At 40.1% G+C, this 15,750-nt stretch overlaps 1 protein-coding gene across 4 annotated transcripts in view; it reads left to right on the forward strand.

The window, feature by feature from the left end:
* The window catches only part of LOC119008132 (complexin-1-like), a 56,314-nt gene extending 45,781 nt beyond the window's left edge, over positions 1 to 10,533 (forward strand). For all 4 annotated transcript variants that reach the window (XM_037078203.1, XM_037078202.1, XM_037078204.1 and 1 more), the window contains exons 3-4: positions 1,461 to 1,636; positions 6,820 to 10,533. In XM_037078203.1, the coding sequence (XP_036934098.1) occupies positions 1,461 to 1,636; positions 6,820 to 7,014 (371 nt within the window). In that variant the 3' untranslated portion in view covers positions 7,015 to 10,533. The remainder of the gene's footprint in view (positions 1 to 1,460; positions 1,637 to 6,819) is intronic.
* Positions 10,534 to 15,750: the final 5,217 nt, after the last annotated feature.

Consider the following 15,750-nt stretch of genomic DNA (forward strand, 5'->3'; position numbering starts at 1 on the left):
TTGGATTTTTCAGCACTGAGAGGCGTTTTCCAATCATTTGTGTCAAAAACATTGCTAAAGGGTTGCTAAAGTGTAGTTTATGTGAGGGAGCGACTGTGGTTGTAGAATATTACAGTAGGTTAAGGATAGGAACATATTGTAAGTGGAATTTTATTGATTTTTTGAAATAGCAATTGGTCTTTGACTGAGTGCGAACTCTGATCTGCCACACGTCCAGCCCAATCCACAGAATAACTGTTCACAATCAGTGTTTTTCCAAACCATGTCTGGCTGGAAATTGTCTGGTCTTTTAAAAAAAATCTTGTTTTTATGCCACTCTTCAGATAACAAATGTCTGATGTCTCATCAGAAATATCAGATTTGTCTCCAAATTGTGTCGACGTCTAACAAATGTTAAAACACAATATTGAACAGTGGTCTTTGGCTTGGTAAATGTTAGCTAGCGCGCTAGCTGTAACACTGTCAGCAAATTCCAAAGTAAATTTTCAACATTGTCTCTATTCTGGCTGGAAAGTCTGATGTTCTGCACAGCTATCCACCGCCACATTCGTAACCTCTCTCTCCACAGCCCAACATAGAGGGCATACTTGTTTGCTGGTTGGTACTGGGCGTAAATTGCGTACATGTTCACTATGAATGTAATGCTGAGGGATACTGGACTGAGGCTAAAGACACCAGCTGTGCTCTGGCATATGACGCATCTCATTTGATGCCTGTAGCTCCCACCAGATGCTCCATACTGACAGAGAACTCAACTCTAGTTACAGTAGGATGTCTTGGCCTGAGACAGCTGTCCCAGTACCAGCGGCCACTTCCAATGCTCTGATCCAGAGCGTCTTCAGTGGTATATTAGCATTGGGAGTGATCAAATAAAGAGCGCAAAAAGTCAAGGCTACATCTTTCAGACCAAAGCAGTTATTACTTAATAATAAATACCTTTTTTACTGCATGGTAATCTGTCGTTTAGCATATCTAACAAGGACAGACACAGATGAGATCAGTCGCCACTGTGTCTGTCTATTATGGTTCTTTCAACAGCACTCCAAGCCTTTTGTTCTCAGGGCTTTAACCCATCCCACCCAAGTGGATGCTTTGCACGAGGATGTAAATTCCTGTTGGAGATAGCAAAGCACAAAGTGGGGCGCACAAAGGCAATCAAGAGAGCTGCTAATAATTCATTGCGCTGGCTTTTATCTCAGGCTCTTGCTCGGAGTGTTCACCTCTCGTTCCCTCTATTGTCTTTGGTTCAGTCGAGGGCAGATCAAGCTTCTCGTTCACCACCCTGGAAGAGGATTGAAATACAAAGCAATGCCAACTGAATTATCCAAATCTTCGTTGTGGCACCGTTCACATCCAATGATTCACAACAGCTGATCGCTGAGATCTATTATGTGCAATGTGCAATTTACTTTTTTTTTTTTTTTTCACTAAACTCTCTCTTTTGTGAACACTGACAACAGGGGCCACCAAAGACATGGGGAAGATGCTTGGTGGGGAGGAGGAGAAGGATCCCGATGCTGCGAAAAAAGAAGAGGAAAGGCAAGAGGCGCTAAGGCAACAGGAGGAGGAGAGAAAGGCCAAATATGCAAAAATGGAGGCAGAGAGAGAAAACATCCGACAGGGCATCAGAGATAAGGTAAAACACACCTCAATACACCAAACAAACAAAACAGATTTTTCTCCCTGAAGGGTAAGGATACATTTGGGGACCAAAAAAAATGTACAACCTCTCCAGGGGAACACTACCACTTGTTTGATAGAGCATGTATGACCTCATTATTTAAAAAAGGACTGGACTCTGTCACAAAGACCCCAATGTCATTTACATTTTACACTTAAGAGGATTTAGCAGACGTTTTTGTCCAAAGCGATTTCCAGTAATTCATACATTGTTACACTGATGGAAGTCGTTGCCACGCATGGTGTCAACCAGCACATCAAGAGCAGTTTTGGGGTTCAGTACTAAACAGCTGCCACAAGTCCTGTAAGAAGGAATCTTTAAGGGGACATAAGGGGCTGTGTACTCTATGAACATATTCAGTACTGGGGTGCCTGGGACTCTATGACACTGAGTCTGGCAAGCATGTTTATTTATGCTTGATTGATTGATGACTATTGATTGTCAAAGGTGTATAGGAGAGTGAAAATAAGCATCACTTTTCAAGTGAAAAACCACTTGGAGAGACTCTGTAAGTGTGCCTTATTGTCCCTATTCCTATGGTTAATCTCACCTAGCTTCTCAGTTCAAAGGCAGGCTTTTTGCTCCAATTTCAACCCTCGTTATTTAGAACAGTTGAGGCGACAACGTAGCATAACGTTGGACTAGATTAGTCTGAGGCAACCCAACTGCCAGATTACATGTTGGCTGCACACCGTTGATATGTTGAAACTTACTGGTCCGTTTTTGATTTTATGTTGTGACAGCGCTGCTTATGGTCTGGTTAGGTTTAGGCACAAATGTTTGGTGTTTGTAAAAGATGTGTTGGCTTAAAATACCTGCTTCCATCTCCACAGCATAGAACACAGAGATATTGACCCGATGTCCAGTTAAAAATATCAAGCGGCATACAAATGTCACACCACCTCCAACAGTTATCTCCGACTGTTTGAGGCGGTGCCAGAGGCAGCTGTAGCTCAGGAGGTGCAGCGGATCACCCAGTAATAAGAAGGTTGCCGGTTCGAATCCCTGCACATCAGTACAATGACATGAGACCGTGTTTCTTCTACTGCACGCTCAATTCAGACGAAGTTGGACTAACCCATGTTGAATCATTCCTGTTCTCTCATATGTTTGGTTTGCTTGAAAACGTTTGCTGACCAGCAGCTTTGTAAATCCAAGTGTGCTGTTTAGTTAACATGCGCTGGACTCCTGGGGATGAAAAGTCAACTTTAAAAGCTTTGTCTTACTGACCCTACAAGACCATCTTATCTTTAATAAATGCATGCTTACTGTTTAATTCATTGGTAATAAAATGTTAATTGATGTACCAAAGTGTCTGCGGCTCGCAGTCATATATTCCTCTTGACGTTGCTAATATTTAATTGAATATTTGACTTGAACATTTTTTCCTCACGCTGAGTTTAAAACTTTACCATCTGTAGCTCGTGTAAAGCATTCTTTGGAGTTTGAGGATCAGCTCTGCACTCCACTGAGTCCCAGCGAGTCTTTTGAAAACAATTGTGAAAGAAAACGGAGGAGGGAGACGGAGTGATATGACAGCATATCTTTGGAAAGTGTTTGATTATAGCGAGTGGAGAGGGGCTGACTAAGCGTGACTGTCTTCACTTCAACTGACGCGAGCCTTTGTTGGAACAAGTCTGAGAGCGATATAGAGGCCGACTGAGACAGATAGCGAGAGAGCGAAACAGAGCAGCATGAAGGGAGAATAGAACAAACAAGGGAGCAGGAGGTACAGAGGAGACATCCATCAACCCATCACACCAGTGTTGTTTTCTGTCCGACAGTCAGGAAGAAACAATTTTGGTGTTGAAGTAAGATTTATCTTCTTAACAGTTGTGCAGGAGTGCCATCAACCACTCAGTTAATCAGGCTGCTTTTTTGAGTATCCCACCCAAATCCCACAGAAATTTGTGTTTGATTTGAAGTTAGTCTGATCGGCTGCCTCTCTGTTTTGCATTAGCTGATGGAGGTTTTTTGAGTAAGTATTCATTTCAAGCAAAACTATGATCTTTACCCAAACCTGACCAAGTAGTTTTGGTGCCTTGACTTTAAAGGTTTAACCGAACACAGAGTGCCTAAAAACCTCAGGCCAACATTAAGAGACTATTAATGACATTGGAACTCACTATATATGCGTGCATATATATATATATATATATATATATATATATATATATATATATATATATATATATATATATATATATATATATATATACATAGTGAGTTCCAATGTCATTAATAGTCTGATAATTATGAGAAGGTGCCAAATTAAATTTGTATATGGGGGCTTGGGTTTCAAAGATACTGCACAAATAAGCACAGCCCTGATGCAGGCAGCCTAGATAAATGGTGACTTTTGATGGTCACTCGGTTGTAGAATCACAATTTCCCTCCACTCCAAAGAACAATGGCAGCTCAGATATCTCAGGGCCTAAACAGAGCAGAGAGTCTGGCCGACAGTCTGTTTGGTTGAGGTCTGAAGAATCAGAGAAGAGAATGAGACTAACCTGGGCGCTTTTCTCCACCTCTCTTGTGCCCTCACAAAAGGGCGCCATCACACCCTGATTGTCTAAGAGGAAAATGCCCCAACCTGGTCAATCCACTGCAATCAGTCCAGAGGGATTTTGAAATTCAGCCAAAATGAAAAAAAGATTGCAATAACTACACAATGGGACTGCTACAGATATGATCTCTGCTCTGTCTGTCACTGATTGTTTTATTTGCTGCAGCTTCCTGCTGATCAGCTGTCGCCCCACACTGATTTAAATGTTAGAGCAGCATCATTTTTTTTGTTTTTTTTGTACAATATCCAACTGGGCATCTATTGCTGATGCATTATTCTTGAGGAAAAACATTCACAAAATACGACTAAGGATCACAAAGTCTGGTCTTATTAGCTGACAGCATGAAGAACATAGGAGCTGAAAAGGGCTCACTGGCTGCCAGATGAATCATTTAAAGCCAGTGTTGAGTGAAATATTTAACCAGAATTAAAGCAGCTGTCAAACCACCAACAGCTGCTATTATATGTCCATGCTCTTTGGCACTAAACACCTTCTCTTAAGAAGATTAATCTATTTTTGGTTTATTTATTTTCAAATAATTATATCAAGACTTTCCATGAAGACGTCACTTATTCATATCAAAGGCTGGTTTAGCTGTGACAGAAGATATTACTGAGATGCTGACTCGAATAAAATGTAATTCATGTAAAATAAAAGTTGAACAGCCTTAGTGTTCGCATACTTTTTGACTTCCTTGAATAACCCCAGTTGAATTACCACTCTAAAACCACACAGGTCACCCTGCCCCCCTTCACGCATCCTCACAGCGGAAATGGACACTATCAGTCTGTTTATAATATATTTATCGCAGCAGAATCACATTAATGTGCACCTGGAAGAGGTCATGGAAGAGTCGAGCTCATTTTACGCATCTGTGCCTCGAATCAACCATCGCTCAGCCTGCTGACCTCCCTATGCTCTGCAACCTTTCCCTTGCAGTCCAGCTGTATTGATTTTTCTTAAACCAGAACCACACATACAGCAAATATATTTGAGGCAGCAGGAGACCAGTGATAGAATGCAACTACATTTACTGAAGCAAACTGGAGGCAAGTTCACCACAAGGGACACTTTGTAGCTGTGACACTATCGTAGGTCTTTACATTTTCATTCATCCGCTGAGCACTTTCAACCGGGTTTTTTTCTTTTGGGGCCCGGGAAGCTAATCGTCGGAATTTTTAACACCCACTGGGATCCTGTAATTGAAACATAAAATATCCACGATGGCCGAATAAGACCAAGCAGTCGTTATAACTCCCAAACGCATAAAAACAAGCAGAAAAGCCTGAGTCCTGCGGTTCGTGCAGGATCTGAAAAGCTCTGCTACACTGTGCTTAAAGTTGAGGAGGAGGCAGCCCGCAGCTAATTCATGCAAATGAAGAAATGTGAATTACTTTGCGAGAGCGGTAATCATTTTCAACCAATTTACCTCAAATGCATGAAATGATCGTGTCACGCCTCACGCGCCTATCTTTAGACTAAAAATTGCCACATTTCGAAGTCACTCACAGGGTTCTTAGGTTTCTGCAGCACAGGAGTGAGCAAACGCCTTACAAGCTGCTTTCTTTTGGAGTGAAGGAAGAAAGAAAGAAGTCGTTCCCACCTTTCTATTCTAAACACAGAAATCTTACAGTGTTCAGGGTGCAAGGAAATCACATTTTTTCATGGTGCCTCAAAGCTGCAATTCACAGTTTCTTATTGAATTGGGAACTATTTAAAACAGTTGGGTTAAGGAGACCATTTAAAAAGTATTAGAATGTGGCTTTCAGGCAAGAACGATTACCTAAGGCACAGAAATACACTGGTTATTTACAAGTAGGGACACTTTTACAGTTTGAACAAAACATAAGCTTGTTACTGGACATAATGTCGGCAAAAGTGCTTGAAAGGAAGAGTCTACATTTTTGCTGATACATTTATATCCTTTCTTCCATAACACTTTTGTGTGAGTGCTCTAATTATGCCATAAGGCAGTTTTCCTAGCTTAGCTTAAAGACTGCAACTGGGAAAACTGCTGGTGTGGTTCTCTTCCCAAACAATGGTGGTTTTAGGCAAAGTTTTGTGTTGTAACTATATATCTCCAGGAGTGGAGCAATCCACATTCTAGAAATGTATAGATTGAAAAAAAAAATGATCAGAAGTTAAATAGATGGGTCTTAACTGTTTTCTCATAAAACTAGGACTTCATCTTCAAAATGTTTAGACATTTTAGAAATTGAATGACTTTAATCTGAAAGTATCTCAACTGTATTCTGAAATGATATCCTAAAATATTTAAACATTGTTTTATTCTATAAATATTGCATGTTATTTCAAAATATTACTATGTCAATCAGAAAATGTCTCAGCCTTGTCTTAAAATATGACAACTTTATTCTGACAATATTACAACCTTTTTTTACAGACATATTTTGAAATTTTTATAGATATATATATATATATATATATATATATATATATATATATATATATATATATATATATATATATATACACACACACACACACACACACACACACATATATATATGGAAAATAATAATTCCTGTTTTCCATCTCTCTCCCCTGCAGTATGGCATCAAAAAGAAGGAGGAGAAGGAAGCCGAGGCAGCGGCTGCGATGGAGCAGGCCTCCGAGGGCAGCCTGACCCGTCCGAAGAAGGCGGTTCCCACCGGCTGTGGCGACGAGGAGGAAGAGGAGAGCATCGTGGATACGGTCATGAAGTTCATCCCGACTCCGCTCATGGATATGTTCAATAAAAAGTAACAGTGCTTTGGGTGAAATGTGATTATCATCAAAGCAAGACTAATGTCATACCTTTCTTCACCCGCGCCCTCCCACCCCTTCAACCCGACTTCTAAGTGTCCTGGAGTTGAAGAACATGTCATGAATTTGCCTTTCATTTAAAATATCTGATCTCTGATGGAGATACATACTTTAATCTCTCATACAGAGCATCTCTCTTGATAACCTGTGATTATAATCCTATTTTAAAAGTATGTATCACCTTCACAGATCTTTACATTAAGGCAAATCTCATACCATGTTTTGAAAATGTCAGCAGTTAGAATGAGACCAGATATCACCCATCATCCGCCCTTTTTGTTTGTAAATAGCCTCGGGTTATAAAAAAATAAAAAAGAGAACTATATAAGAGTGAAATGTGACATATAACAAGATGAATAAGAGTATAAGCCATATTTTTAACGTTTGAGAAATTATCCAAATCATATCAAAATTTAATTGAATTTTCCTTTTCTGTTCTTGCTAATATTTGATACATACAGTGTATATAAAAAGACTTGCATTTTTATTAGTTCTCCACTGTGAGGTTCCACCCCATAAACTGTCCCTCATGCTCTCATTGGTTTATTGTGACTGTGTGATGATGTGAGCATTGGTGGAGTCACCTGTAAAACCAGGAAGTGAGGCAATTCATTTGAAAATTAGAGGGGTTTTTTTTTTTTTTTTTTTGGTTCTGTTTTCGTTTCTTTTTTTAAGCATGCGGTGAACTTTTGTGAAGTGACGTACACATATGGATACCACTTCATTTGTTATGATGACGCGAAATACATTGATATTTGAGGCAATAACTGGTTTTCCTTTTTTTTTTTTTTTCATTTGATTGACATTTCTTCCACCGTGTACTGTAAGCGATAATTGACTTTGTGTCGGAAATCATCCTCCATGGGGAAAACTATAAACGTTCTCCATACATGAAATTTGTCTCAAAGCAACTAGACAACATTCTTACTATAAATTCACCTGCTATACATGTGTGTGGTTTGAACGTTCAGTTTTAATGTCCTGTGGCAGGTGTCGCTCGCTCTGCTTTTGCAGTAGGACGTGTACGTTTTAAACCAGGCATTGATTTCCTTTCGACATTGCCATCAACTTTTTGTAAAAAGATAGGAAGAGAACTTCACAAACACAACAATGTTGTGACCACACTCTTATGTGAACAGACAGTGACATTAGTGCAATATATTGTTCCAAATGAAGTTGTCCTGTGTCCGTTGGTTTAACTGATGGGAATGATAGTCCCAAATCAGCAATAACAGACAATCTTCATTGTTGCGTGTTTAGACTTAAGTCCTTAATGTGTTAGTCAATGTTAAAGGCACACCCGTGTCTGCATAGTGACAGTGAAGCCTTTGTAGGTCATGCATATTTGATTAAAAGGGGAAAGTGGGAAGGTGGGATGATTTGTTCTATGTCGTAAAACAAATGTTCAGTCATGTGTTTCAGAACAAAGAGCACGACCAGGTTTCGTGTTCGCACTCGCAAACTGCAGGTTCTCAAAGGCAGGCATCACCAAAAACATACCTAGAAATGCGATGAAATGACGTTAAAGGGAAAATGTTTACCTGCTGGAGTCCAGTCCTCCCTGCTGGTAATTTAATGGCACAAATTTAAAGGGATAAAATCAAATGTTTCTCCATATGCCTTGTTTCTTTCAATCTCTCCCTCATTCCACAGTGTCTTGTTAGAACATTCCAGATATTCCAGACATTCCACCAGACTCGCGCTGGTAACACTCCTAGATATTTACAGTCGATGCCTTCGTTAGCCTACAAGTACATCACGATGAATAACTTAAATTCGATGTTGTTATAACCCAGATCTAGACTTTAGAATGAATCTAATACGACCAAGTAAAGAGTTACTTTAGCTGCCATGTACAGAAAAAAAACAATCCCCTAGGGGAAGCATCAGTGTGCTGTTAGCAGAGATCAGTTCAATCTTGTGATACAGTTTTGTTAGGAAATGTTTTTGTGATTCACTTGCGCACAGTAGCTCACAGTTTTCTAAACCTGCTTTTCTGTCACATTGCCACTGTTTTTATTAAGCTAGCTAAACATGAGACAAAACTAAAGCTGAACGTGTGCTTTCCTGTGGCATAGACAAGAGGAAATGTACCTTTTATCAGCGCTTTGTGAGCTCTGTAATCATGTTGAGTGTATGTAAAAAACAAAATACAAAAAAAAACATCCAAGGGCACAGTGTGGTTAGAGCATATTTATTGAACTTTCTGTGATTTTATTGTACTGGTTAACTGCCTTTGCTAGCATCCATTCAAACAGTGTGTTAGCATTTAGTTAGCAACTGATGTTTACAGTTACGGAACCATGCATCAACACTCAAATCCATCGTCAGAGCAGTCCAATCAAACCAAAGAATAGTGCTGGTATTAGTAGACCTAGACAAGAGGATTCATTCCTTTAATTTACTGCATTTCTTATTTATTTTGAAATTCTCAGGTATTCTTCTTTTCAGTTTTATAGAGCCATTACTAGCCTTCTCTTAGCATAACTAAAAATTTGATGATTTCATTGCCAGGGGCCTCAAGGAAGTGGACACCAACTTTTATTTATCAGCAACATATCTCTTGTTTGGCCCAAGATTATTCCAGAAAGCTATGATTACTGCCCAGTCAACCCATGTGTGAGACTTTTCAAGCAAAACCACCCTCAGTGGTGCGCAGTTCTTCAAGGCTCCGAGCGAGTCAAACTGGTGCGCTCTGAAACCAGATCACCCTCTGCATCTCATCCACCATGAACATTCATCATCTTGTAAATGCCAATTGATTGCGCTCTAAATGGCTTATAGACCACTGCCCAAACAAACTGCCCAAGTCATGCGTAATCAATATCTAGTCGTCCAGTAGACTCAGATTCAGTGTTCAGTTGGGAGTCGCTCATTTGTGCCGCTCATACAGCCATAAATATGATTAAGAAACTGCCTGAAGAATAGTCCACTTTACAAATAAATACTCCTTTGATGTGACTTGAATGTAACTGTCTGATGTTTCTCTCTCCCTGCATCTGTCTTTGTTCCGTACGTGTTGAGAAGATGCTTACTCTCGTGCAGTATTTTTCTTTTTTGTTTCTCGTCTGTAACCGGTCCTGTTTCTCTTGTCCTCTGGTGGTTGGTATTTTTGAAAAAGAAGAAAAAAAAGAAGAAAAAAAAAAAAGACATGTTCATTTGGTGCATTTGTTTTGTTTTTTTGTTTTTTTTTGTACTGCGTAATCTTCTCACCCTTCTCCCTCCTTCTCTCTCTCTCTCTCTCCCTCTCTTTCCCTATTTGTTGACAAAATGTATGCATGCTTATGGTGTGCGATGTAGGCAAGGTTGTTGATAAAAATCGTTTTTGTGTCTCCTGTGTGTTTCAAAGCTCCACCTGTTAGCCTCACTGCATGCCATTTTAGACAGATATTTCAGTCTGTAACTTTCCTGCAAAAATGGAATCACCGCACACTCTGAGAATAAAGTGATTTCATATAATTTTTCATCGTCTTGTGTTTCTGCATTCGAACAGCGCTGCCGCGGGCTTCTGGCTACTGCTCCTTCTGTGTATAATAAACATCAGTATATGGAAGTGGTGGTAGTGACGCGCAATTTCTAGTTTTGGGAGGCAACACCATCCCACACCTGTGAGACTGAGGCGTGACCTCGCATCCCATTGCATGGCATTAAGGAAGTATATGTGCAAAGACCTTCAATGTATATCACATGTTACTGTTGCTGTCAGTCAATCCTGTGTCTCATCTCAACATGGCTGTTGTGCATTTCTTTTTTTCTCCGAAGGAATTTCAACATCTCTTCAATAAAAGCGAAAAGGGCTGTAAACAGAATGCACTGTGTTGTTCAAATCGTGATTGGAGGGTTTTTCAGAGACCCTGCGGGGGACATCAAAGCGATGCAAATAGCATCTCTGTCACAGCGGTGTGTTTGTCATAAGTGGGTCTGTGATATCGGTATCGTCAAACCTTTTACATCAAACGAAGATAATGAGGGGATGCCAAGCCAAGGATTAGGGGTGGCAGTGAATTCAGAGCTAGATTTGATTCCAGCACAAAAAGGAGACTGGCATTAAAACAAAACTAATTGATTATGATGCTTTGACATTTCTGGTTTATTGCCCGCTTCAGTTTTGGTTCCGACTTTAAATGAGGTTCTTTTAAAAGGTTGCTGGCGTCACCTTTCCACGTACACAGTGCAAAGCTTGTCATTGTATTTACCTTCCGCTCATACATCAGTGAATTTCACTGGTAAAGGTTAGCTGCCATGTCACATCTTGTTTGCAGTACAGCTCTGGGTTTTTTTTATGTGTGTGTGCTTCTACAAAACTGTAAGACTTTTGTTATGAATAATTGAATGCTTCACTTTATTTAGTGGCTCAGTTGGTACACAAATAAGTGTTTCATTCATTTGAGACATCAGACAACTTGGTGGGATGAGATTTTGCTTCAATAAGCCCAAAGTGGTTTGCAGAGATGTTGCGTGATTTGTGCTCTCAACAGAGACAACCCCATCCGAGAGACAGGATCTTATTATTAGCATGGTAGCATAATAGTGGCAATAACAATATTAATAATTTATCTATTAAGTACAATCTCCTCACTCTCCCTGAATGAAGAGCCATAAATCTGTTGTTGTTCATTCTTGACTACTTCTAGGTTTTTAACTCATATGGGGTGGTCCCTAACAGCAATTTAATTTCTTTACAATTTGATTCGGGTCTGACTCGGGTCGGGTCTCAAGACTTATAGCCATTATGAACTCCTGTGAAACACCCTTCTGTGCATCTTGCATTTACACTGCTACCCAAGTGTCGTAACTGAAAACCAGCCCAGTCACAACTGTCTGTGTACTGTTAACATGGAACTTTAGAAATTCATATTGTGTGCTGCACATACACCGAAATTCAATTCTGCATGTAGATGATGCGCTAATCCTTCCCATTAAAGTCTGCCAAAGACACATTTGTTCAATACCACACACAGAATGTCAGGCATGGTATGAAGAGCAAGAGAGTTCAATGGCGGTGGTGGTTGGGGTTGATGGATGGGTTCAACAAACGCAGGACTTTGCCCTCGGAGACAGGTGTCCCATCTGAGAGACAACTTGGAATTGTTTTAACTTACATTCATAAATGAACAGGCGTAACGTTATCGTTTTCTGAATCTTATCGAGTAATTTTATTGTTATTCAGGTGTCACCTGACTGTAGCCCTGCTCTCCACAGACATTATTGTGAAGGATCAATGTATGCACTGCCAAAACTAGAATGTAAAGTTGCATTTGTGCAGTGACACCACATTGCTTAAACACCAAATCTGTCAGTTTTTAAACATTTAGTAGTAATTAGTTGGTGCATAGCAGCTTCCTTGAAATTAAGATATAGTTACAGGATGGAACTCAAACGCTTGGGTAAGGTAGGAAGTTCAATGTAATCGTGAAATATCAATCAAAAGAAATGTGTGGTCTGATAGAGAACACATCAATTATTCATCCTCACATCCTGCTATTCTACTTAAAGGTTTTCACTTAAGCAATTTACTGTGGCACTTTATTATAGGATCAATTTGTAAGAATCTTTTTTATTTTTATTTGTATTTATTTATTTAAAGAAAATAGGTACAGCAGAGATGGGGATGTACTGATCATACACAAAAGTCAGAGACCCCGGATCCTACACTTCCCATAATCCACCTCAATGGCATATTTTGTCCGACCCTCCATGCTGGTAAATGACATCTTCCAAACAACCTCTTTACTCCAAGTTTTCTTCAGTTCACACCCAGTGAAGCGGAAAAATGACCCTGATGACGTCACTGTGACATTCTTCTGGAGTCACAGACAACATTACACATGCACAGTTTCCCCATCCTGAGTTCTACAAATTGTGATGTGTAAATTGAACTTCATGTATAAATCTGTCCCTTAAGCAGTTGACTACATTACCTGCTGTGTTGAATATCAGCTCAGGATGTAAAAAGAAAAAAAAGAGGTATAAATGTAATTGTAAGAGAGACTGGGTTGATTTCATGTTAACTTTTAATCTTCCTTGGCTAACAAATCTTTATGTATGGCGAGTGTATTTGCACAAAAGCTTATATACTGTAAATTACCAAATAATAGCCCGGGCCTTTATTTATTTCAATCACTTGACAGACCACACGTTTATTTGGGACCAGGCGGCAATTATGGGACAGGCGTTTAATTCAATAGTTGTACGTCTTCTGCAAGTGAAGTTGTTGTTGGACGATCTTTCGTGGTGTGCTCGTTTGCTGATAACTCATTCCCGCATGTGTACCTCAGGCTCCTCACAAGCCTTCTTCCCCCCTCCACCAGGCAGCCTGGCCCTTTTTCTCTCACTCTCTTGGGCTCGACAGAGAAACGCCTAGCGGCTGCTTCTCCCAAGTATTCCTCTGCGTATTTTACGACAGAAAGTTTGAATTTCAGGTCGTACTTCTTAGTTTTTTTGGGTTTTTTTTGCTGCACCGGAGCCAAGGTGTTCATCAATGTGATACTGGCTGTCAGAAAGCAAACGCAACACGTGAAAAAGGCGAAGAAGAAAAATGTGCAGTGTCAGTGGTCACGTCTTTTTCCTTGATGTTTTTTTCAAATAAATTAGACTCAGCATTTATTTGGAACCAGCGGTTATTTATCAAAATATACACCTGCACCTGGCGTTTAAAGGGGACCATGCGGTTAATTGAAACCTGGCTATTATTTGGTCATTTACAGTATGTCGATAATGGTCTCGTTAATGGCTGCTGACTGAACACCAAGCTTATGAGCTATTTTAATCTTTGTTCAGAATATCTGATTCTTTTTGAGGTACAACGCTCATATACATACTATAGAATAGACTATACTAAAGACAGATATTTTTTCTTTGCCTGAGACACACAAGCAGACGTGGACACAGGTCTGCTTTACCAGCCCATTCATCAAAATTCTGGAATGGTGAATTTAACATGTTTCCACACCAACATCTTAATTAGGCTTTTTTTCTCTTCCAGTCTTCTTGAGAGCTATTATATTCTCAAGCGGCGCTCCACAATGACACCAAGCTGCTCAGTTTCTGATGGAACAGCAGAGCCTCGGAGGGTCCCACTGACCTGCTGCTTTTCCACCACTTCAGACAGTTGAGCACACACACAAGGGTCTTAGCTCCTCCTCGGTAATAAAAGTCCACAAGTCTCCCTGCAGGAAATGGAGGTATAAATCAATTCCATTAGTATTCATGCTCTGAGGTAGCCTTTTCAGACCAAGCTGCCTTTGTGCTCTCTGTGCAGCACTCAGGCTGCAGGGGAGCCGTTGCTCTATTGGTGTCCTGGAGACATGCAACAGTCAGTGTCAATTAACTGCCCTCCACTGAGCAGTGGACCAATAAACCAGCAGAGTGCACAGACTGGAACTGGGAACTGGGATGAAGATTTTTTTATATATATTTTTTTTTTTTCCTTTATGAGAACATGGGCAGAACTACCATTATCAGTGACCATCTGCTGTTTTGACTGCTGATATATTCTAATTTACTGGAGGCCTGTTGCATCACAATTTCAGAATTATAGACAGAGACAATAAAGAAAAGAAAGGATTACAGATGAAGTGATGGCTGAATTGCTGATCTGACGTCTCAGAACGGCTATGAAGGCAGAAACATTCCCATTGCTTGAACTATAAGTCATTTAGAGTGACTCTCTGACTCCTAACCCTAACCCGACTCTCTTTAAAACTTCATGTTGCAGTTCTGAACACACCAAACACTGATCAGAGGCCACAACAGAAAAAGAAGCAACTGAAAGATGTGCAGCCTGTGTGGAGTTAAGTCACAACAGCCTGAACCCTAAGAAAAGCACACGAGAGAAATAGAGCAAATGTTATGAATCATAGCACCGTGGCCCCAAACTAAGTAAGTACATGCTGTTATCTAGATTACAGTATTTAGCTGGCTTTTGGCCAATTACTTTAAAATAGCTGTACCAATTCTGCAAACCCCTGGATTACATTCAATGTGTTAGCGATTGGAAACGGCTTAGTATGGTGGTTGTCTGATTAACTGTTGCTGCATGAAAACAGCAGTGTGTCTCAGCAGTCTCAGTGGCAACAACAATTGTATGCTAATGATAAATGCAAGACCATGGTGAAACAGTCGGCACACCGTTAGCCACTGTAAGCTACTGGTCATACAACCAGACCAAATAAAGCAGTGGTAGGTCAGTTTGGTTTCAGTTTAGGTTTTATTTAGTTTCTCTCAAGGAACTGTGTTGAATTAATTGAATTATACACTGAAAAAAATATTGTTTCTGTAAATATAGGATTTGGGAGAGTGATAAAGCAGATGTTTCTAGTTAAACTGTAACATCCTATTCTTTAAAAGCATGACATGTTACTTCTGCTGCAACAGGTCCCTAAATCAAAACAAAGACGTTGTTTGATGCTGTTGTGAAGTAACATGGGATCATTTGAGCTTCTGTCCTCTTTGTTAAACAGCCACCATGGCCGATGAAAATGTGTCTGATGTGACTCATGGCATAAACGTTCACGGAGGAGGGTTTATTTCACGTCAAGTTTAGTCCCACTCACCGACTTCCTTCTTTACTTTCTGCCTCCTGGAATTGATAGTGGAGGCAACCAAATCAAACACACTGCTTCCTTGAGTAAACCGACTCATTTCCCTGGGTCTGAACAGGGCTGGAAGCATTTG

This window comes from Acanthopagrus latus, chromosome 18 (assembly GCF_904848185.1).
Source record: "Acanthopagrus latus isolate v.2019 chromosome 18, fAcaLat1.1, whole genome shotgun sequence".
Taxonomy (NCBI): Eukaryota; Metazoa; Chordata; class Actinopteri; order Spariformes; family Sparidae; genus Acanthopagrus; species Acanthopagrus latus.